Source organism: Acromyrmex echinatior, chromosome 1 (genome assembly GCF_024713525.1).
Source record: "Acromyrmex echinatior isolate Ae372 chromosome 1, ASM2471352v2, whole genome shotgun sequence".
NCBI classification, from domain to species: Eukaryota; Metazoa; Arthropoda; class Insecta; order Hymenoptera; family Formicidae; genus Acromyrmex; species Acromyrmex echinatior.
In genome coordinates this window covers 19,521,394-19,547,808 of record NC_141852.1, presented here as the reverse complement: position 1 = coordinate 19,547,808, position 26,415 = coordinate 19,521,394, and the positions used below count along the sequence as shown (strand labels likewise).

At 27.4% G+C, this 26,415-nt stretch overlaps 1 protein-coding gene across 6 annotated transcripts in view; it reads left to right on the top strand.

The window, feature by feature from the left end:
• Positions 1-26,415, top strand: part of LOC105154884 (uncharacterized) — a 346,927-nt gene that overhangs the window by 253,945 nt on the left and 66,567 nt on the right. Inside the window, exon 6 of one of the 6 annotated variants that reach the window (XM_087407397.1) lies at positions 91-711. The exons of the other annotated variants lie outside the window; for them this stretch is intronic. Coding sequence (XP_087263523.1) covers positions 91-125 — 35 coding nt within the window. The 3' untranslated portion in view covers positions 126-711. Of the gene's footprint in view, positions 1-90; positions 712-26,415 lie in introns of those variants that run through there. 6 annotated transcript variants of the gene reach the window in all.

Below are 26,415 nucleotides of genomic sequence, written 5' to 3'. Positions count from 1 at the left end.
ATTTCTATTAATTCTAATTTAATAAAAATAATAAAATCGTAAAAATTGTTAGAGCATTATCATATATATTTACCAAAGCAATCTTTGTAGATTTTATCGCGAATGCTCATGCAGTCTCTACATGAAGATGTGGAACAAACTGGTCTTAATGCACGAAAATCTGCATTACAAACAACAGGCCGTTAGGTACCAAGTTTTTTGCACTGCCTCTATTTTCCGCGTTTTTGCGATCGCATTCGATGCAGCAGTGTGAACTGAAAGTAGATTGTAGTTTTTACTGCCAGATAAATATTGTTCTCGTCGACTGCAGTCAGGTACGTAATAGAAGGTAGCATTTCAAATAATTTGATTATCGATTGGCAATTGTTAACATGACGCACAGGTAATACAATAAAAAATTCTATTCGCAATTACAAAGTTAAATTTTATAAATACTTTATGATGATGCTATGCAAATCTATAACCTGGTTCCATATTGTTCTCTGTTTGCATTTTTATTATTACTATGTAAATTTTGTTTGTCACTTTTATAAGAGACAGTTTGTACATATGCGTACAAGTTCGTCAGTAATAAATGTGTATAATTTCAATAATCTATTTTTCAACTGAGGAATTTCTACTTCTCTGGCATTACATGTCGCAATCGTAGATTTTTCGGGATACTTTATTGCCATGATCGAAATGATATTTATATGGATGTGATATGCGGCTATATATTTTTCATAAATGTGATTTGTTTAATGTATTAGAAGATTAATTGTTTGCGCTTATGTTAGATTTTCTATATGATAGTTCATAGCTGTGAATAAATATTTGACAAGATAACATAGATCTCTCGAATAAACAATAACAATATTATTAAAAAAAATCTCACGCGTGCGTCAGTTAAACCTTTCAGCAAGAACAATTCATCGTAGCTTCGCAAATATTTTTTACAAATATCATGTGTGCACACGTGTATTCATGCGTAACTGAAAGTTAAAATTTCGTCGCTATAATGGACAATCGATACATTTGCGCGTCGCATTACGTATACCCAGTTCTGTATTCAACGTTGCTCAGCTGAATCCAAGACTGCTCGTGAACGTGATAAGATTGCCGAGTGTGGCTGATTGTTCGCAAAACCTTGTGTAAGACCATATAGGATTTCCGTTTCTCCTCATCGTCAAGAATATGATTTTACTGGCGTACAAAAGATTCTAATAGAAATCAGATATATTATATATATATATATATATATATATATATATATATATATATATATATATATACTCTGTCAGTTTAAATAAGAAATGTTTGTTTTCGTTTTAAGGCCCGATTTGAGTACATAAAGTTCTAATCAAGCTCTATATACTTAAAATCAAAACGTAATTAAAATAAACAAATATAAAATTCAAAAACATAGAAAACATACAATGTATTTATCATACATAGTGTGATAAGAAGATGTATCTAATTTTGTACTTATACGAAGATACAAAATAAATAATACATATTCAATATATTGATATATTATCAATATCAATATATTGATATAATATCCTCTTTTCGTCTTGTTTTAAAGCGAAAGAGAGACAGAGACAGAGAGAGTTTTAAGCCTTGCTTAAAGTCAGAATAACGTCAAAATAATTCAGGCCTAAAAGCACAAAATAGTACATATTGAATATGTACTATTTATTTTGTTATTCTTCACATAAGTATAAAATTAGATGCATCTCCTTAGCACATTCTATAATATGATAAATACATTGTATATTCTTTATGTTTTTGAACTTTATATTTATTTATTTTAATTACATTTTGATTTTAAATATATGATTAGAAATTTATTTTGATTAGAATTTTATGTATTCAAAATTAAAACAAAATTAAGATAAACGAAAAGCTAAATAATTTAGTAAAGTTTAAGTAAAGCTTTGTAAAATTTCAGTAAAGCACTGATAAGATTTAAAAATCTAAAATTATACTAAAGATTTACTTGAAAAACGGATGAGGAAGGAGAGACAAGAGAATTGCTCTAATCATCAGTATAACAATCATGATTCCTAAACAACGGAGATCCTTAATTTGATCCAAACTACTGAAATCTTATTATCTATTAGAGGAAGTTACTAACGATTTGATTATTTTGGAAGTGATGCCAACCACTTGCCGAAAGCTGAAATCTTGTTGAACTCGATACACTTCATTAGTGCATATCCTCACTTTGCACACATTAAATTTTAAAATAATTCACACTTAATCTGATTATTAATCTAATGAATATATATCTAATTACTAACTCTCTCGATTAATTATTTGATTATCAGATTCTTTGAAATTTTATCTATATTTTTTAAATGAATATCGCAAAATATTTTATTACAGATAGTATATTTATCTATGTTGATTACATATGATATTCATATTTTTTTCAAGAAAAATCATGTTACAAAGACAAGTGATCTAAAATATTCTTAAATATCGATAGAGTCACTAGGTGATATAAAAATGATTGCAGTCTTCTTCAATAAATATTGTCGTACTGCACAAGAAAAACTTCTGTATCGACTCTAGCCAGTTAAAAATACAGTCGTTAATGCTTGGTGTTATCTACTAATGTACGCAATTGAAAGTGCTTTTAGACGTGTGATCGTTTTCTTTGTGTACGTTTTATATATTATAATTGTTTATAGAACTAATGGAATTTTGTTGTGAAATATAAAAAAGTTCCGAAGAATTTTATTTTAAATAAGAGAAGAGAACGTGTATGTATATGTATGTGTTTATGTGAGAGAAAGAAATTCCTAAATTGCGTTATAAAAAAACAATAAAATTTGATTTAACTTTCGACAATATTGAAATTACGCTTTTTTCCGATAGAGAATTCGAAAAACTTCAGTAACCTTTTGACTTCGAAATCTATAAGACAGTTATTGACGTAGAAACTGTAAAACCTCTTTAATTTACCTAAAAAGCACTTATTAATGTCAAGAAATCAAAATGACATAACTTGTATAAATATTAATTATAAATAATTATTAATAAATACTAATTATACTGTAATAAGAATAATTCAGATTTGCAAATGTAACTTAAGTTGTTTGACATTTTTGACAAAAAAATTTATAATTGAGTGAGTCCATAAACTGTCAGAGCTCCGAAGAGTTAACATCTCGTAAATTGAAGGTATATTAAGGAGTGCGGCTGACAGTACTGCAATGCAATATAGGCTCCACTGAACTGTTCACAGATCAAGCAAATCTCGTATGAGGTGGAAGGGTCTATTGTCCTTCTGTTTTCCCAGCTTTGATCATGGTATTTTATAAGTCACAAATCAATGTGCATCCTGTTAAATGTTATGTTCTCGCAAAATGTTACGTTTCACAGGATCATTGCCTACGCTTTCGACATTTCAAATAGGATAGAATTACGCCCATGTCTGTACATTTTCGTCGCGCTTGATGTAAATTTATGGACGACCGCTTGCTAACAAATTCGCTAGCCACACAAGGCTGACCACACGTTGAGTTTCTCTACTCGATTCACATGTTACATAGTCTCTCACTTGAAACAAGAAACTTCATTAATATATGACATATTAATTGATATATAATTTATATACGCAAAATCTGGAGTAAATAATGATAAATTCTGTAGAAAATTCGACGATTATATATTTTTTTATTATACAAGTTACTAATATATATATATATATTTTTATTTACAAATAATTATTAAAAGATTTTGAGATATATTTTTTGCAAAGTAAAAATGAAAAATCAAATATTTATAGTAAAAACTGTAAAAATCAAAATAATATTTGATAATATTCATTCTAACTAATCTATAGATTTTTATATCTAATAATAAAAATAAGTTTTCTCTTCTTCCTTCTTCTTTCTCTCTCTCTCTCTCTCTCTCTCTCTCTCTCTCTCTCTCTCTCTCTCTCTCTAGAGATTTAATTATTAATAATAAACAATAAAAATTACATAAAAGTTTATTTTAAAAAATTTATGAAATTTTTCTTTTTTCTATAAACTTGAGTACTTATTTTTACATTTTGCTCCAGTCTACAATAACACAATAAGTATTTCTCTTCATCCTCGATGTGACTTTTATCGTATCTAACCGAAGTTCTATCTCCTCTAATTCTGTCACTCTTCTCGCCTCGCTTATAGTATCACGATGTAGTGAGCTTTCTCCCTCATCATACGGCTACCCCATGGCAACAGGTTGCCTAGCAACAGCGCTTACCTCTTCTGGTTAGCCACCAGAACCATTGCTGACGCCGACGATACCGCTTTCATTCCCATTTGCTCTCGCGATCTTCCTTCGGTTATTTTGCACAATTTACACTTCGTGCCCTACTGGTTTCTCCGACGCAAGCTTTCGGTTAATGTGCTGCTGGTCGGCAGAATTGTGTTAGCAGACCTTATCATTCTCCGAAATTTACCGTCTCGGAGAGCAGAATGGATCTGATGACCCACAGACACTACATCTAGATATCACTGACGGAGTAGATGATAAGAAGCGATCTCGCCTAGTTCAGTATGATCCCTCTGGGAACTTTTATGCGCTGGAACGAAGAAGAGTTATTTAAGGATCCTTTTTTCCCCACAGCGATTTCGCAGAATAAAAGTTTTATCCACCTAGTTTTTGTACGTGACCTTTACACGATAATGATTATTTGTCGGATCTTTTTTAGGTTTCTATGTGGTAATTATACTGCTGAAGGAATCACATGATTCTCGATTTATATAAGTTCCTAAATATCTGTGCCTACATGCCTACATAGTTATAAGATATGTAACTTCATAAATTACGTAATAATTATTTCATAAATAATTCTATGTGTATGTGTAAAAAAATATATGTATATATACTACATATAAAATGAAATTGGCATTTTTACTGAAGAAAGAAATTGAATTATCAAAGATTATATCTTCATTGATGCAGCTATTCTATAGTTTTCCTTTCTATATTTTTCCTTAGTTCTTCTCTACAGAACTCATTTCTTAAAACTTTTCTCGACTTCTTTCTTAAAAGAAGGTTTTTCTCATTTTGATCGAATGGTCAAATGTTCACATTCTCTTCACCGCATTGTTCGCTCTCTCAAGAAATTTATTTTGATATGTCAGAGGCAAATAGTCTACTCACAAAATAAAAGCATAATGGAAATATCATTGAAAAATCAGAGTCAAAGAGATTGACATAGATCTTATTACATACAAGAATTATGAATTTATTGAAATATACATATATAAGAGTTTATAAAATTTCTCTTATTTAAGAAATTGTGGTCTATTGTAAAATTATTACGAAAATGAATAAAATTTAAAACAGGAATCGGAATAATATTAAAAATATATTAAAAATATAATATTATAAATATAATATTAAAAATATATGTATATCTATATTTTAATACTTATATTTTATATTTATATTTTAATTTCTTCTCATATTTAAACAGTGAATATTTGAAAATTTTAATATAACTTAACAATTTTTCGAATGAAAATTACTATATTGCTAAAATTCATTTGTTCTAAGATACTCTAAGTCTTCGAAATTGTCTCAAGATTCAGAATCGAGTTTGCGTACACAAATCCATAATTAATAACGGCTTGGCGATCAAAAATATTTATATCGTATTAATCATTTATTTCAATTAATCTTAACAGGTTGTGGCTATGAAAATTCAATAAATTGTATCAACGTATTGATTAATTGAATGGTGTCGCGATGTATGTGAGAATATTTTGTAAAAATTATTTTAAAATATTTGAAGAAGAAACGTCTATTTATCTAATATACATTATAACGTATATCTGAAATAATGAAATAGTGTAATCAAACACATTTAACTCGTGACCTCTTTCTATGGTATATCCATGTACTATCTATGCAGAAGCTAATCTCTGACGTATCAAGTATGAGATGCACTGAAAGTATTTTTCCATGTGAATTTTACTTAGCAGTCCCCGATCCTATCAACGTCTTTTTATTTTCGCATTTATGTAACGGCGATTATCTTTACTGTTATGCTAAAGCATGATAGGAAGAGAAAAAGAGTCATTCTCTCTTTTTGTATACCATTGTGTAGGAAGATATAGGATAAAATATAATAGAATTTTTAATAATATATTTTTCTTTTTTAGATTTTTTTTTACGTTTACCTGCGTCTTATCTAATATCTTATATTATAATGAAAAATTAATAGCAAAAGTATTATAATCTAATTCTTTACACTAATTATATTCTTTGTTGTAATAAAATTAAAGATCATATTTATATCGATTGATATAGTAAATGATGTTTATATTGGTTTTTTAAAATATCACATTATCGTTGTGCGTATAAGTATGGTTCATTCTTTCACATACATTAAATATGAAAAATATATGATTACAATATACCATTTCATACTGTGCCATTTCAGACTGAATAAATTTTAAAAGACCATTGACGTAGTCTTTTCATTATGTCTAATCGGGTTATATCGGATTGTTGATGTTATTGCTCGTATATCATCGTAAAAGGGAGCAACATCTATGACACGTAATACATCATCGTATACCGCACATATTGTAATGAAATCTGCATAATACTTGTTTTGTATGACCGCATATCTTTATTTTATTGCACATAACTTCTACAATAATATTATAAGAAATCTTTTTAGTTATATATAAATGAAACATATATCTATTATGCAAATGTTAATTATTTATATAAATATCTTCGCAAAAATTTGAATCTAATTTGTATCTAAAATCTGCATTATGTTAAATACTTCTTCTATATTTTTATATAATTAATTAAGGAGGGCTCTGTTTACACATATTACGCATATCGCTTATTAATCGATTTAAAATAAAATATTCTCATTGATAAAGCAGTAAAAAATTACTAGGAACCCCCCCTCCCTTCCTCCTCAGTCGATGTGTGTAATTAGAAATGTAGACGAATGGAACCCTCCCATTAATTGAATAGAATGTAATATATAAATAATATATAGAATGTAATATATAAATTATATCTTGTTTCAAAATGATATTATTACCGAATAAGATTATGAATATTTTATAAAAGACAGTAGTTACAGAGACTCTGAATATCTTATGATATTTCTGAATATCTTATGATAGCAATGATCTGGACATCATTCTGCATGCTATCGCTTTGAGTAAATAAATATAGTATCTGCAATCTCGTTTATATATTCATCATTGTTAAAAGATGAAACTTAATTCACGGTAAATGTTGAAGATACTTGGAAGTTTTACTTACACGCATTAAACTTATACTAAGGCCGTCAATTTTTTAATAAAACAATTTATATAATTAGAACATTAAAAAATATTAAAGGCAAGTAATGAGCAGTATATGAAATAATATTTTTTATTGAAATAATGGTAATTACATAATATAAATAATAATAATGAAATAAAAAGATTTTACGGCTGACTTTTTCTTTTACATTCTGTACAAAAGTATACACGAGTAAAAATAAAACACGATATACAAAAATAAAGATAAATTTTATTCTTTGATTAAATATTAAATTTAATATGCAGTAATAATCCAGTTATATCAAAATTAATTTGAAACAGAATATTCAGCTATATAGGTATACACATATAAATATTAAGTCAGATACGGCAAACGAGTGCAAATAAACACGAACAAACAACTTTACATTTATTGAAGCAAGTTGTTTATTCACATTTGTTACTTGTTTCTTTAGTCTATATTCTAACACTCAGCGGAATTTGTTGATACACAATACAATGCCCGGCGCTTACTTTGTTTTACTTTTACGACTTACGGTGTAGGATACCATATATAAGGCGCGGTCGCCTTGGTATCATTCGCATGGCGACGGTCGAATGAGCAGGTATCCGATTTCCTATTATTTTTCAAGATCAAGACAATTTATCGCGATTGTTCCTGCAAATGTATAGCGATTAGCAGTTTATGTAAATATTTAACTCCCGCGAAAGATTAACGGCTTGTAAATATGGAGAACAATAATTGAAATAGAGATATTTCAGATGACATTTTATCTTCAGTAAGATTCAAGAAAATCATAAAGTTTTTAAATTCATTGTTTTATAATATTTTTAGATAATTAATAATTAACGGTTTTTAATAGTATTTCGAATGAAATATGTTATGCTTTAATTGTTTCGTCGATACATAAATAAATGTATAATCTGTCGATTATTTCCGGTTGAAAAGTCGTAAAACCGCAATCAGTTTGATTCAATCCAAATGAAAAGTCGTCGCACATCGATTTATTTGTTAATAATTAGTTTTAAATGCACAAAATAGTTTATTGATTATTCGTTTGATGATTAATTCTGTGTTAAATATTTTACGACGGCAAACGTTACTTTTCACAGTATACGGGTTTGTGTGCGCGTAGCCTTGTTTTGTTGACATTCGTGCGGGTAGAGGCTCAAACGGATAACCGCAGCGCGGCGAATTGCTCCGTTATTGTCCATTACGTCTCAATACGCGATTGCAACAACTACCAAGAGACATCAAATACAATCGTTGTAAAACAGATATTTATTTTTAAAAACTCTGCACCATATTGTGCGTGTGCGTGTACGTGGGCGTGTGCGTGCATCCGTGTCTGATATTCGTTCTTTGCGAAAATATTATTTTTTTATAAAACGTCGTCGAGTGAATTGCGCTATTGTTACTTCGTATACTTTTTTTTTGTGGTATTCTTTCGTCGAGATGTAATGAAGTACACGTTGTACGCCATTAACGTCGGGAGTGTCATATAAAATATCGCGCAACTGTTATATTCTGGTAATTAGTGCGCGCGTGTGATTGTAATTACCCACGTTTTCGTGAGTGTGCGGTGAGTGCCAAGAAGCAGTAATGAGAAATCAAGAGAGAAAACCTGGAAGTCGGGCACCGGCGAAACAACTATGGGATGAGTTATTTATTTATTATTTATAATTATTTACATTATCTATTTTTATATATTAGATTTTGTGGAAATTAGCGTATTTAAAAACATATTTTTGGGAATGTGTGATATGTTTGTTAAATATTTCTTAAGAAAGGAATATACAAAAGATTCAATGCGTCTAATAATTGTTTTATCAAATATTAATTATTTTGAGCGCTATTTTAATTTTCAAATATATATTTTTACATGACGTTTGTGTACTATAACTCCATTGCTGCGCATTATACTGGTGATTCATAAATTATTTTCCATCTTAATATATAGTAATGAAATTGTATGTATACAATAAGATATTTTTAAAAAATCGAAGGTTAAAATAGCTTGATCATTAATATATAAAATTTTAATTTGCAATAATAACAGACGCAGTAATTAAATATTTTTTATTAATTATTTTTATGAATTGTTTAATTGTTTCATTTATTATTTATTTATATAAATAAAAAAGCTAATTATATATTTAAATGGAGAATAATACATTTTTCACTTAAATTATTAACTTTTAATAAAAAACATATTATAAATAAATATAATATAATTAATAAAAATATACTGATGAATATATATATAATGATGAATTTCTCATAAATTTATTGCCTTTCACTCTCGAAATGTATGGAGTTAAAACAGATTAGAGCAAAATCCTAGACAACGTATAACTATCCATCGATCTATTGCGCACACAAGAATCCGAATAAAACTTATTAATATTGGTACGTCATTGATTGATTTAATTATTTAATAAAACATTACAGTACATATAAGCAAGAATCATTTAATATTTATAAAAAATATACATTCATAAACATAAAGAAAAAATATAAAAAACTTTTTAATAACTGGAACATGTTTCATAAAAAATAATAAATTTTAATAAAAAAAATTTTATATTATAATTTTATGTGCAAAAAATATTCGTGCAGAGAAAATATTTTTAATCTTCTTTTTAAAAAGTAAATATCCGAGAATTGACGTCGATACGATAATTTGGACATCAATTTAAAGTCAACTCGACCATCTAATTGATGGTCATTTCTTGCTGGATAATTAACAATTTATTTATAAAAAATAAAATAGACTGTTTCTTAAAATTATGTATACTAAAAAAATATGCATTAATTATAGAAAATATATTATTTAAAAAAAAAGTGAAAGTTAAAAATTATATTGTTTGCATGTTCAAAAAATATTTGTACAGTCGAAAAATTTAGCTTCTAAAATCTGAAATACACGCGAAGTTCATTTGTTTATGTTAGAACAGAATGTATTTATTGTATAAAATTGCTAATTAAGGTTTTTTTAAGATAAGATTTTTTTATAAAAAATTTCCTTGTACGATTACTTTTTGCACTCACTGTAGTTCTACGGATGCTAATTGAGTTAATATAACTAATCAGTGTTTGAATTATTAATTGGCGAATACGATCGTAATATTATGGCATATACATTAATTTGCATAAGATATAAAGCTCGTTAGATGCATAAGCAAGATCGCCAATCACAGAGACACGGATTTCTCTTATGAAAGCTTCCTGATTGCTCCATTCGCCTATCCGTTATACCTCGGGTTTTATGCAAATAGTTGCAAACCCTACCCTTGCCAGTTCCCTGAACTAGTTAGTTCGTCTTAAATGTTTCGTAAGTAACTAAATTGTTGGGCTGTCGCCGTTACACTCAATTTATTAAGTTATCTCTTGTCTAACACGATGTTTCATTGCATTTTATATTAACAGAATTATATGAATAAATAGTTGAATGCTTATATATACATATATAATACGATTTCAAAAGATGTCTTCAAACATAATCTATTCATCTATATATACAACATATTTAAAATAATGAATAAAACTCAAATCTTTTATGAAATATTATTCTTTATTCATAAAAATCGTAAATATTAGGTGTTGGAATTAATTCGTAGCGTTTTTTAATGAAAGAATGTTATTTATTTCACATGAGCATTAAAAAATACATTAATGAAAGTACTTCCCATCACTTGTAAAACGCTACGAATTAATTCCAACACCTAATATTTATCAATTTTTTTACATTTAAGTATATTAAATAGTATTTAAAAATATCCATTGAAATTTTGTGACACATGTTTGAATATAATGTTAATTATTACAGCGATTATCTGTTGTAACAATTTGTTGTTTCTACTTTGCATACTTAATATTTATATATAATAACAAAATCTAATTTACGTTGCAACATTTAAGCAGATTTTGTAGAAGTAAAATTGCATACACAGTACTGATCGAAACATTTTAATTGAGTTTTCAAACAACAATATTATCTGTTTCGTTTGCTGGAATAAAAGGATGAATTCAATCTCTCCCTATCTGAGTGAGTAATCCGAAATAAATTCTTCAAGATGATTTCACTATGTATCAATACAATATTTTTTAAAATAAAATTATCAGAATTACTTAAATAACATAATATGATTTAAATTAACAATTTTTGTATTAAATGTTATATAATTAATTGATTTTTCATATCGCAAGATGTAAGTTAAATTCATTGTTTTTATAGTTTCTATTCAAACGTCGATAAAATAATACTTATCGATGTCTATATATTATGATCTGACTTTTATGAGGACATATATTCAATTCTGATAAAGTTTGGAATCCATGTCATTGAAATGCCATACGAAATATCGTATACAACTATAGTTTGTATTCCAATACAATGATTTCAATTCGATAATTTAAAACTTCATATGACAGCCGCCGTGGATGTTGCGTTTCTTTCGATATATGTCGCATTTCATAAAATATTGTGTCGATTGTCTGTTATATATTTGTATATAACATAAAGTAATAACGTAAAATCGAGATTTTCGATAAAAGATAATTTCTATAAAAGATTTCAATTAAAGAAAAATGATTCAGTTTGCTCTTAAAAAGGTTTCTATTTCAATACGTCAATTTCTCAATTTGAATTTAATCAATTATTTGTAATATGATGAAGTTTATTTCGCGTTTTATAATTAAAGCATTTAAAAGTACAATTAAGCACTGAAATTGTTTTTTTCGTTTTTTCGTAGTTAAAATTGGAGCTTCGAAAACTCGACAGACAAATCTGTTGGGAACATATTAGTAAAGAAAATGCGTTGAACGACGATAAATCTTTTTGACAGTCGAAATCGTCTACGAAAAACATTGAAGGGCTCGTTTTACAGGTCATTTATCTCTCGTTATATCCCGTGAAAATCGGATGTCGACGCTACGCGTAATGCATTTTGCAATTTTCAGTGAAAGTAATATATTTTATCATATCTCACATAAAACCTCTTTCTCTACGAAATCGTGACGTTTTATTATCCTTTTGCTTTCCTCTTTTTATCTTTTGAATGTTAGGTATAACTCTTTTTATTTATTGCTTAATAAATATATTTCTTTATTTAAAATGAATATACATATTATATATCCATAATTATATTATTTAACTTATCAATATTAAATGCTGCTTTTAGTAAGACAATTACATTTTTTTTTATCTACCTAATTAGCGTTTATTTGCTTTTCGTAAATTAAAGTTTTTCTTATCATTGCACAAAATCTGTGGTTTTCTTTTACGATTCTCAATGGTTGAAGGTAGAGCTAGTTCACAACGAGATATCGTGACATTGATGCGGTGATATTAAAGCGCACATGGTGCCAAGGTGACGCCTTTATTATACGTCATATTCCAAAATTGCTGAATATTATCGATGAAGCATTATTTCAAAAATTTGCAAAAAAGCATTGTTCTAATTATTTCAAAATTCATTATTATTTCACTTTCATTATTTAGTATTATTTCACAGCTTATTCCTAATTCTTATTTTTATGATCAAAATTTTTTAATTATAAAATATGTAATAAAATAATCAAATAAATTTAACTATAAAAATCTATGCTATTCGAAATGGTATCTTTACTTTGTCTCCGTAAATTAAAGAAGCATTTTTCATTGTGAAAAGTTAATATTCAGCAGTTTGACAAATCATTAGTTTTAATATTCTGACTTAATGATTCTTCGTTAATGTGAAAGAAATTCCTAATTTCAAATTTATTTTTGCAAATATATTACGAATCTTTTTGAGGAAATGTCGATACTTTTGCAAACTGTATAAATTATATGTGACATATTAGATACATAATATTGAATTACTTTTTATTTATTTATTTCAAAAAAGTAAAATAAAAGATTGATTTGAAAAATAAATTAAAGATGAGAAATCATAATTCTTTATTGAATTTCTTTTATTGAATTCCTATTTTACTATTCCTATTTTTTCATAAATATGGAGATATTAATGGTGACTCTCCCAAACCAATATTTGTATCATTAAAGTACTTTTGCCGGCTTTGAGCGCATCTTCAACTCGAACTTCGAACAAGTTCCTTCTCGTAAGGTAGAACTCCGAGGCAACTATGAGAATGAAAAACAAGTCCGACAGAGGAAGCATCCGATAAATTACGGAGTTAGAGGCAGGTCGCATCTTCTTCCAGGCCTGAACTTTAATGATATTAATAGGCGTCTGTGGGTACTATTAATTTCTAGGAATGTCACAAAAACGCAGAGGCAAAATTTCACTTTGATATATATCAACGCATATTGTTACGATGTAACAATGAAATTTATTAAGTAAATTTTGTTAAATAATATCAGATTTACACAATAATAACAATTTTCTTGTACGAAACAAAAAGGAAAAAATGAACTTTTTAAGGATTATGATTTATTTTTTTAAATTATTCTTTTAGAATTGATATAAAATGCAATTATTTTAGATATATATTATAATTTCATTAAGAAAAAAATTTATTACAGAAAACATTTTAACATTTCGTTCCTTTTCATTTTTGCAAAATTATTTTGAGACTTCGATTATATAGATAGGCAAATGTAATGAGAGATTTGTATATGCATTTAGAAACTCGATTAAAATTCTGTTTTAAATAAAATAATAGGATTACAGAAATAGGTTTTTTTTATATTATTTGTAACATTTAAAATCAATCTGATTGAAAAGGCTATTTTCAAAGGTTGCAAAAGGCTATTAATATATTGCATCCTTGCAATGTAGATAAAAATGACAATTTTTTATAAAGTTAGGTCTTCACAAGCAATGAATCTTCGTAATACAAAACCAAAGTACCTGTGAATAAGACATTTTACGATAAGAGTTACATACTCAGCATCTATAAAACCTTTGACAGGTATTCATTGAGCAATATAACTTTAAAAGTATTACGCAAAAAGTAACGATAAATTCAGATAATAGAAATGGAGTAAGAAGAGAATTTTATAGCTATACCAATAATCAAGCGCATTGATATCGCATATCTGAATGCACTTTTTCGTGATACCAATTGCGATATTTAGAAACTATTTTTCAATTATTAAATTTTTAGAGACTATTTTTCAATTATTAAACTCGAAAAATTTATACTAAATAGTAATAACCAATAAGACATTTGTATATATTTGAACATCCAGAGATTTCTTCGATTTAAAGAAATTTTTCTTTGCTATGATCAAAGAAAAAAATTATAATTTGAACTTCATTTTTTGGATTTGAATATAATTTCTTTAAATCAAATAAATTTTATTTAATTTAAATGACGTTCACAAATCAAAGAAACTTTTTCTTTAACCAGATAGCAAAGAAACATTTTTTTAAATCGAAGAAACCTTTCTCTGGATGTAACTAAAAATACACATAGGTACATATACATTTAGAATTAGTTTCTTTAACTAACCTATAGAGGATCACCCCTTTAGGGGACTCGACAATGGCGCCATCTTTTTTGTCACTCAACCCCATGACAAAAAAGTTCTAGCCCTTAAAATAAAAAAGGTCTTCAGAAGGTTAATAAAAGAACATTTTTTATAATAATTCATGAAACTACAATATACATTATTATAATAAATTATTTATATGATACCGTTATAGCGTAAAATGTATGGTATCAGAGATCGATAGTTTTTCGAAGGTTTAAAATACAACCAAACATAACAGAACAATAAATCAAGCGAAAGACAATTCAACTAGGATTAAAGCAGAATCGGAAAAGCTAATGTCGCTTCGAGATTCTCAAGTGTAGGCATCAACCATAAACTTTCCCAAAGTTCCATAGTAACTTATACTGTACTACCATATCTCTATGTAGACGCACTTACTGCACATACCGATCCAACTACTCTCACTGTCGCATTACAAGCTTTATTTGATCGCACTTGCTCAGTTTGGCTTTTCACCGTCGACAAATCCGACCGTCCAACTTTGGGAACCTGCCATATATATAGATGGGTACTACGTTATCTATCCTCCTATCGTTCGCATGCGAAGGCAACCATAAGTGCTGTTTCGGCGGATCCAATATTGAAGGAGCTAATGCCCTCAACCACACAGAATAAGTAATTAGATTTAAATTCCGAAAGTGATAGACAAGAATTAATTCCATTTCAGACATTAACAATCTTTAGGTCTTATGTAATCAAAAGTTTATTTATGATCTGCTCTATTGTGTGTGAATATTTAAAATCTGTTTATAACGTTTATAATATTTATTTAGAACGTATCTTTAGAATAATAATATATAATGAATAATATCTAAATAATATCTAAATCCACTGTTTTTAACTATATGAAATTTAAAGTTAAATTACTTTTGTTTAAAAATATAGCTATTCAAAGTAGATTGTTAATTCAAAAAAATATTAATTAATTTACCATAAATATAAATTATTTTGAAAATTTGCAGATCTCTCTGACAAAACCTTGTATAGAATAGAAATGCTAAAAAGATACCTGTAATATCGATTCTCTGAAAATACTGAAAGATAGAATTACACCGAGTTTCTTCATATTTTAAGATCTTGCAGAAATATTCGGTATTGTCTGGCTTATGATTAATGGCTGATGAAATGTAATAAGGTCTTAATACGGAAATTTTCATTTACTAACTTTTAGCAATTTCTGCTTTTACCATCGACATGAATTCTTACATATAGGAGAAAATGAGGGAACTGTGCGCACCTAAGGGAAATTTATTGCCCTGGAATGGTTTTCCAAGTTTAAAGCGATAGAAGTATGGAAATAGAAACTATAAACATTTTTCTACCATTACGTATCCTCATATCGAACTGATTTTTATTCAATAAGGTTGTATTTAATCAAAAGAAAAAAACGGAAAAATTTCTCGTACATCGGGTAATTGTACGCATGAATTGGATAATTGTGCGCAAAACAAAAATCGTAAGAAATGAGTAAATTGTGGAATGCTGACAAAGAAATCAGAAAATATATTCACTGTATTGCAATATAAATATATATTAAATATATTTTAAATATATATTATATACAATATATTAAGAAAAAATACAAAACTAATGTGATAATAATGCACATATAAACTTTGGCAAAATGAAATGGCAAAATAAAATAATAATGTCAAGATGAAACGAAAAAATTAGTGCTAGTCATACAGTATATGGAAGATAGGCATTTCAAAACGCTTGCACACAGTTGCTTGCCTCGACTTGATTCGATATAAAATACGATTATTTTAACAATTCCTAATCAAATTTAATAAATAACAGCTCAAAAGATGCATATTAATGTACTTTAATGTTTGCAACTTTAAACAAATAAATTAAAAATACGGACTTACCACCTTATTTTCTGAATGCTAAAATAACAAGAAAATATGTGGTTTCATTTTTTTCTCTAGCTAGCAATGTATTTACGTCGTATCTTTTGTTATATCTTAAAAAGATGATTTTCTAAAAATTTCATCACGGTGATGTCTTCATCTATTGGAAAAGTAGATTGCGCCCAATTAGAGTGCGCCCTCTGCGCACAATTCTCCACTTTCTCTTACATCATTTATTCGTTCTCTTCCAGTCGCGAACAATTTAATTGTTGCGAGTAGCAGTTTCGTCGACACGCAGTTGCTAGCTTTCTCGTGCTTCCTGTTTGCATCAAAATTAACGGATTAAATATCTACATGTACAACACCTGCTGCTGTATAACGATTCAGTCAAATGAAATCTTGGTATTTCTAGTATAAAGACAATTCATGATGTGTACCAAAAAAGGTCACAATTTATTTACGATTCTTTCCACATCTGTTTGTCACGTAGTTTTATTGAAATTTACTTGTGCACTTCGCATAATAATGCTTAATTTTTTTTCTTTTTGTATTCAATTAAAATGTTTAGATTATAATTATATATGCGTTTAAAGAAAATTATTATCTATATACGTATATATAATTCATCATATAATTTTTCAATTATATAATTTTTTCAAATGAATACTCTACATATTATACATTTGTGTGTGTGTGTGTGTGTGTGTGTGTGTGTGTGTGTGTGCTGTGTGTGCTGTGTGTGCTGCGTGTGCTGCGTGTGCTGTGTGTGCTGTGTGTGCTGTGTGTGCTGTGTGTGCTGTGTGTGTCTGTGTGTGTCTGTGTGTGTAATATAAAAAATTATGATTTTGCCGAATTTATTAAAACTTTGTATTTACAATATTAAAACTTATTTATATTTTACATCATTGTCTTAAAAGTTTAGAGAAATGATCAAATATTGTGCAATAATTATCATGAAGAATGTATGGCATTGAATATTAGAACGTTAAAAAAGAGATTTTATGCTAGATAATAAACGGAATGTTAGATAATAAAGCGAAGTACTTTGGTCCGTCCAGATCAGAATCTAATAAGGATAAACAAGATCTAATAAGTTCTGTGTGGACAGTGTAATTATATCCAACAATTGCATAATTTTATATCTTCATTAATCAGAGATGCTGCAGAAGATTAAAAATATTTTGCTGGAATTTATTGATATTAGAAATTTTGTGCATACATATCATATTAATATTTAACCTGGAATGTTTCATATAATAATAATTGTTCATGGTATTATAAAAACAATTTATATTTGTAGTAAAATGGAAAAAGTATAATTCATGTAGAAATTTTAATTTAAAAAAGAATACATTTCTATTTTTAATTTATTTTTATATTAAGATTTTAATTTGATAAGCGAAAGATTTTAATAAAAGAAGTATACAAATTTTTTTTTTCTATTTGATTAAAATTCTTACTCTACATCAATATTTAGTCTCAATTCAGAAATGAAATTACTCGTGGCAAGCTTCGGCCGTGATCCGATTTGTATTGATCGACTATACGATATGCGGACACGCCATTTCCATACCTCGCCGATTTATAAATACTCCGATCGGGCTGCTTGGTAAAATGGAAAAAACTCCTTTTCTTCACACGTGACCATGATCTCGATATCGAGATAAAAAGACAACGAAGAAATGTAAGTTTAATGGCGATCTGATTTCCGTTCAACACTTTTACGGCGAACGATAACGAAAATGCTGCGAAATGTTTTGGGAAAACGATAAGCATTCGATTCCGCGTATCGCTTTGTTCAATTAGAAATCAGTTTTGGTTTTATTTTTACGACGCGATAAGATAGACTGTGTTATTCGCATTCTGTATTATCTTTACGGACTAACATGTTTATTAAGTTGTCACTTGGTTGCTATCATAACATATATTGCATTTTTGTACAAAGTTGAAACACTATTTTTTTTTTGGTATATATAATAATACTTAATTTCTTAATTTAAACTTCTTTTACGTAGAAAGGAATTAAGTTTTACATAACCGTCTTGAACGAATTATCGCTAAGATAGACGATAAAATACTCCTTTCTACTCTTTTCTACTCCTTTCTAAAATACTTCTAATTTCCAATTACTTCGAATTTCTACCGAGAAATAGGTCATCTATTAATGGATAAATAATGATATTTATAAATACCAGCTTGCACAATTAAATGCTTTGCTAGAGATTAGTATTTCTATCTCTTGCAATTCAAAATAATGTAGAATAAATTGCATAGTGCTAATGTGCATAATAATGATCTTATCTATTTTATTTTATTTTAAATCTGTATAATTATAATTTATGTAATATTTTCAATAAAGAAAGAAGACAATTTTTTTTATATTTAAATAGAAATTAAAGATCGAAGGTGTTTAAATTGCGAAAATTAAGATATTTGTATTACACTTAAATAGATGTTTGTAATACTCTTTAAAATAAAAGTACAATATATAGCAATATAATCATACATAACAATTAATATAAATGAAAATAATAGATAAATGTTTTGAGAAAGAATAATTATTTAATTGCCTATCAATTTTACATCAATTTCCAAATATTGTGTTCTATATATTATTCTAATGTCCATTATAATTTATATTATCTTCGAACCGACAATGATCGATGCATGCACTCACTTTAGAAACCATTACTGCGAGCTTGCAAATTTCTAACCGACTTCCACCTGCATCGCTCGCAGAGCTTACACGGAAATATAATACTGCAGCGTATATCACTACGTAGCAATTGTATTCTGAACTATAAACTACTATCATATCAATAGCTATTAAAATAATCTGCTAGATAGCACTCTAAATATGAAGAGATGTATTAGTCATCACTTCAATGTGAAAAACACTTCATAAAGAGAAATTATTAATCTTTTATATATAAAAATATATTTATTAAAAATAATGTTTATAAAAACATTTAAAAAACTATTTTTTTTTAAAGAAAAATGATACGATTTTCCTTTATTATAGCATTAAATTTATTTAAGATAACTGGATCCAATATGGACGTACTCAAAACGCCCTATTCGCTGTTTCTGTTTGTAGATAATTACACGATTAATTCAACAGATAGCAATAGTAATTTATGTAGATTGTCCGAGTTGTCCGTCTGACTCGATTGTATCAATTTGTCGATTTTGTTATCAATAAAACAAAATACAGAATGTCGTAGCGATGTAATATTTTGTAAATAAATAATTATTTCTTATAACTATCAAAAGAGGGTTATTAATTTCTATAATTCACGTTATTGTAGCTCTATATTTATATTTTACAATATTATATATTTAATTTATATTTTAATCACGTTTTATTTATATCATTTGAGGAAATTCTTTGTAAGATAGAATAACATAGCTTAAACATACTGCAAGGCCAACTTAAGCATATTGAATATACATACATCAAATATAACACTTTTTTTTAATATTTTTGTTATTCTAAATTATGATGGATACTAATTTATCGGATTGTTAAACATCGTGAAAATAAGTATATAAGTAAATAAGTAAAATAGTTCTTTGTGTATGCTTACATATTAATAAACAATATGTTAATAAACTTATAATCTTATAAAAATAATATTACATCATTTTATTTTTTATTTTTCTAACATTTTTTTTATGTAAAAGAGGAAAATATACAGTACTCAATATAATGCAAAATGTTACTTTTTTTAAATCTCTCTCTCTCTCTCTACTGCATTTAAATATTTAAATGTCTCATTTTTTATTAACATTCATAAATGTTTCCTCTTTTGAATATGACCATTAATTTTTAATGTTGGATTTAGCAAAAAATTAGAAAAAAATTACAAAGCTTATAGTAAAGACATATAGAGTCCAGTTACCTTATATGTAATACATTGTTCTTAATAACAATAAATTAAACAATAAAAGAAAAATAAGAAGTTTACGATGCGGATTGTTCAAAGATCGACGAAAGTGTTTAAAACTTCTAACGTTAACTTTAGTTATTTTAGACAGTAACTTTCTCAATCTTTTCTTTTCTAGTAGTCTTATTCTGTTTTTTTCCGAAAGTTAAAAATGTGCCAAAGGAAGAAGATCAATTCGATGGATTCCATTGATCACTAAGTAAAGACCAATGTCTTAGGATTGATAAATTGTAATGGCGCCTTTTAAAACTCGATCCTGTTCCCGGTAGGACAAATTCACTGTTCTATGAACACATTGTAACATATGCTATGGTAGAACACTGTGAATGAAAAAAACTTTAATCAGTTACAAATGAAATCGACAAACTCAATAGCACATGAAGGAGATGGCTGTGGAAAAGCTGTTTTATTTCGATCTACTATCAAAAAAGTTTGTGTTCTACAGAATAACGCGTTAAACTGTAGAAAAAGAAAACGGGGAAAATGTCGTTCCAAAAGCCATTGTAAACTTTCAATATTTTTTTCGCATTTAAGTCTTGTATTATGGAGGCTCTTCATGCTTGTGATGCAAAGTAGTGATGAAACAAAGATGAATTCTGAACAAAAAGTTTGCGCAGCTGGTCTAAACGCACTAATGTTGAAACTGTAAGAGATTGTAAATTGAAATTCTTTAAATTTGATAAAGCTAAATTTAATATGAGTTAAAAATAATTTGTGACCGAAGTAATCTTTATAAATTCGATAATAACATACACCGTATATATCTCATAATAAGATAATCAGATAGTTAAATTAGATATTATTATGTCTGTATAAGAACTGATATTAATTATTTCTATCAATTCAGAAAATTGCATACCATAGTACATTACCATAGTATTACGATTATAATAAGAACTAAATGCGCGTATTGAATATATATCTATGTATAAATGTAGGGGAAAGGAGGATAAGATGACGACCTTAAGTTTGTCGATTTTTTCTAATTTCTATGATGAGGTAAAGAGACTGATTTATTTTTTTTTAAGTTCATTACAGTCTTAGTTATCATTTTTAAAAATTATAAAGTTGTTAAATAAATTATAATTCTTTAAAATTTAATTTTTTTTAAGTACATCAATTTCATCATTTTGCCCCCATATGTAGATAACATGATTTTTAGTAGTGGATAAAATGACGAAAAGTTCAATTTAAGTTAAAAATATACTTTTTATGAGTAAAAAAAGGTTTATTATAATGTTTTTATATTGTTTTAATATATTATAAGAAATTTTAAAGAAAAATATAAAACAAAATAAACAAAATAAAATCTTTATATAATTTATGAAAATAAAATTATTGAAACGTTAACATTAACATAATTATATTTATATATTATATGTACTGTATGTAGTAATTATTTATGAACTTATTAGTAAAATATACCTACTTACTATTGTAAATCAAAAATAAAATAAGATTTAAATAAAATTATTAAAGAATATTAGAATTAAACTTGGATATCACAATTATATCACACAGAAAAATGAAATCTAATATCTTAATATCACACAGAAAAATGTTTATAATTAGCCTTATTTTTAAATAGATATTTTGGAACAAATATAAAGATAAACATTCGAAAAATAATTTTGTAAATTTTTACTTGTTAGTGAATACATTTATAAGAAAGTAGATATTTTATGAAACGAACGTAAAAGCTATATTATAAAATATAAATGTTAATTTTGGATTGTGATACTATAAAGGTATTATGAAAAACTATGTAACATACAGTAACATATTACATAATTCTTCTCTTTTTCATAGAAATGTCTATATTAGTCATATTGATTGTATTGTGGGAAGAAAAATTTGAATCTAATCAAATTATTTATTATTGAGTTGCGAAAACGTCACGCGTGGTCACGCGTGAGTATATAACCTACAATCTACTTCATCGTACCCAAACACAACATTCATCTTTTACCCACAATATATTTTTATTTAATTAATAAAACCATTGCAATGTTAATATGTTATTGTATTTGCTTTTAGTTACACAATATTGTAATTTTATTAACAAAATGAAAGTATTTACTATAATTATGTTATTCCTTATACAAGTATACAAATACTGCAAAATTACAAATGAATGCTTCCAAAACACATTTCTTAATATATTATCTATTTTTATAGTCGGATTGAATTCAAACTATAAGAGATTGTGTATTATTACCTAAAGCCTTTAATAAGTTAAGCATCTGCTTTTTATCTATTATTATCTTTAAAAAATTAACAATCGTTATCTTACCCTCATCTTACCTTCCTTTCCCTATATGATATTAGAATGTAAAATATACATAACCTAGATAAATATGGATCATGGTTATTTCTTTATATTTCGTTTTTTTTTAATATTCTTCGCGATACTAGTGATGAATATATAATGCACTCTGAAAATTTCAAATAAGCGGAAATACGATATGGTATATAAAAGCATTAATGTGGCCTTCATCGAATAAAATGAACACTTTTACCTCGAGTTAAATTTGACCAATGACAAAGGTGGAATGTCTAAATTTAATTATTGTTACTTTTTTAAGTGCTTTTATCGCTTGCCTTATTTTTAAAATTAAATATAATTTGTCTTACTATTATTTAATATCTTGTAAATAAAAGTTCAACTGTATTTTGTTTATTGTCTTATATTTAAAAATAAAAAAAAATATATATATATTTATATATATTCTTTGATGATATGATTGTTTTAATTTTATTTTATTTCTATCCAAAAAAAGGAAAGAAATAGAATTTGTATTAACATAGATACTTTTATTCCGACATAAGATCTCATTGATCTTATTTAAAAGATTTTATTGGAACAAATATAAAGATAAACATTCGAAAAATAATTTTGTAAATTTTTACTTATTAGTGAATACATTTATAAGAAATGAAAATATGGTTACAAAATTAATTTGAGTAAATCTAATACATCTTATCGCGAAACTCGAGATTCGTTATTTCACATTTTATCGATGAAATTGTAAGCTTGGTTAATAAGACCAGAGCCAAATAAAACGCCACATAAAAGGCATAAAATAAAGTCAGTGGCAGAAAGTTGCACTTAGAATAATCTTGTAAAAAATTGGTAAAAATGATGGTACTCTATCTCCCTAGGTATATAACCACGTAGTGAATATTCCTTTTTTCTTATTATTAATGTAATTACGATCTTTAGAAGAATTAAAGCTAATCCGTGATAATGCTGCAACGACAACAACAAATTTTTTATTTCATTGAAAATAAAAATCTTTACTTTATTTGCAATGCACTTTTGTTAAAAATGTAAAATGTATATTTAGGTATATAATACGTATATTAATTTTAATTTTATTTTGGAGGTAACGAGGATGTCTTAATATAGATATCCGAGATTTTATGTCTCATTGACGATATTTAATTGAAAATTTTTTGTTTGCATTAATAATATTTAGTTAATAATTGATATATTGATTAAATATTGAAACATGTTTAATTATTTTATATGAATTAAAATCATTAATAATGTCGTTCGTAATTTTGTGTTTCAAGTAAAATTTAATCATATTTCCTCGTTTAAGTTTTATCACTGTAACAGTTTCTCTTGATTCTATGGTGCAAAAGTTTTCCGAGTCCTTTCTTGGCAGCAATTTCCTGTGATTCTCTACGTTCTCTTTCGCCTCTTCTCATGTAACGAAACGTTTTATTCCTTGCACGCCTGCTCTAGTAACCCTTTAACTAACATCCGGAATACCAACTGATTCTTCTTGTTTAAATGTCAGTTAGATACGCTGATACGAGGAAATGCCAAGTTTCCCTTTTTTTCAAGAATTTCTTGACTAAAGTGGTATTAGATCTATAAAAGAAATGTAATAAATATATTTATTATATTTTGTAATTTATATTCTAAAAATATTTTATTAATCTTTTAAAAATGATTATATGTAATTAAATTTATTTCATTTTGCTTTAAAAAAGAACGGTTTTGATTTTTTTTTTATAGCTTTTGACAGAATTTTATTTCGCAATTTTTCTTATACGTGTATATACATACTTCAATATAGAAATAATCTAATACTTTCGTTTGACTTAATATATGCCGAGCCAATCTTTTGTAAGGAAAAATTGAGCATTCATGGAAAATGTAAAGTATGGCTTTTATAGAAGTTGATATATGTTTATGAATTTATTCGATCGATCGGAAAAGTAAGCGATTATACAGATTTCATAGAAAAATGATATTTTATTTCTTCCCATGAGCTCTCAAGCATTTGTTCATTAACGTTTTAACTCTTCTTTAAGGACGGAATTTGCATAATAATGTAGTATTTCATTTGCTTTGTATATTACGACTACTTTGAAGGGAAATAAATTACGTTTATTTCGAAATAATTGTAATAAAGGTTTAATTGAAATTATAATCGGATGGTTTCCGCGTACTTACTAATTTAAATGAAAGCAATCATAACATAACAAGTAGTTTCGATTAAGCTTATTGTGCTACAAAAGACGTTATTATGTTTCGAAATACATAGGCAAAGTGTTTTACTTGATCGCACGACAGAATTTCCTCTCATCCTTATTTCATGGAAATTACTTTCAAGCGCCTGGTTTCGAAGCGTCTCGTTGACGACGTAAATACCGTAATGCAATTACACGACGATATGGAACGAGAGCTACGAATGGATTTCATTTTACGCATTTTAAGAAACGTGATGCAATTATCACTAGGTGCGCGGGATTTCCTGAACATTTGCATATGAGACACTCAATTACTGATATGAGATTGCAAGTGGGTACTTATACGAGAGCTTTTAAAAAAACTACGATTTAAGAGATAAACGTTTATGATTCGTTCTCTCATTTGCCTCTCTCTAGGTACCTAAGTTATGTTATTGCTTTAATACAATTGTTATAAGCATTCTCTTTTAGAAACAGGTTAAATTTCATATTTTTTTAAGATATTAAAACGCGAAAATGTGGATTGCAACTGGTATTTCTTAACGCATTTTAGACTATATTTCGATGAAAAAGAAACGTTTAGAATATTCCGCCGGAAGAGAAATGCGAAAAAGAAGAAGTATTATGCCAAAACCCAATTCAGTCAGCTTCCGTGGAGTGCCCCGAGAATATGCGTATGCGTTTTACGATAAAACGCCATTTCCAGGCATCGCAAGTACACTCTGCCACTCTTCGTAGATGCTAGAAAATAAAAAAAGTGCTTTATACGTCAAGATATAAACCTTACACGCAACTCTGCGTTAACTTAACAATGAGAGATAGTTATAACTGTTAATGGTCGGCATTTATCTATTATTTTAAGATGTCGTTTACTGAGTATATCTGTTTGAATAAGCTATTAAAATTTTATGTAAAAGTTTACGATGAATTTTTGAATGTTACAATTTCAATTTCATATTTATATGCTGTATGATCGAAAAATCGAAGTAGAGTATACTTTGTGACTAACTGTGATTCGAGAAGCTTATCATTGATCCTGGTTTATCCAGCTTAGAGGATGGAAATGGTCTTAAGTGAAGTCTGAGCAAAATCGTTACTGGAAATCGTTCTTTATTAACCACTTTAATGGATTATCTTTGGAGCGAAATGTCCACATAGCTTAAGAATGTTGTAGACTTTTTGTCACAAAAAAGTTCGTTTCCGAAAATATTGAAAATCAAGCTGTCACTTTCTTTGCGTTTCACCAAGACAGTCTAAACAGGTTGAGAAATATACTTGCAATTCGTATTGCGTTTACGACTGGAAGTTTCATTTAGTGAAGAAACCCGAGTCAGATACTTTGCTATAT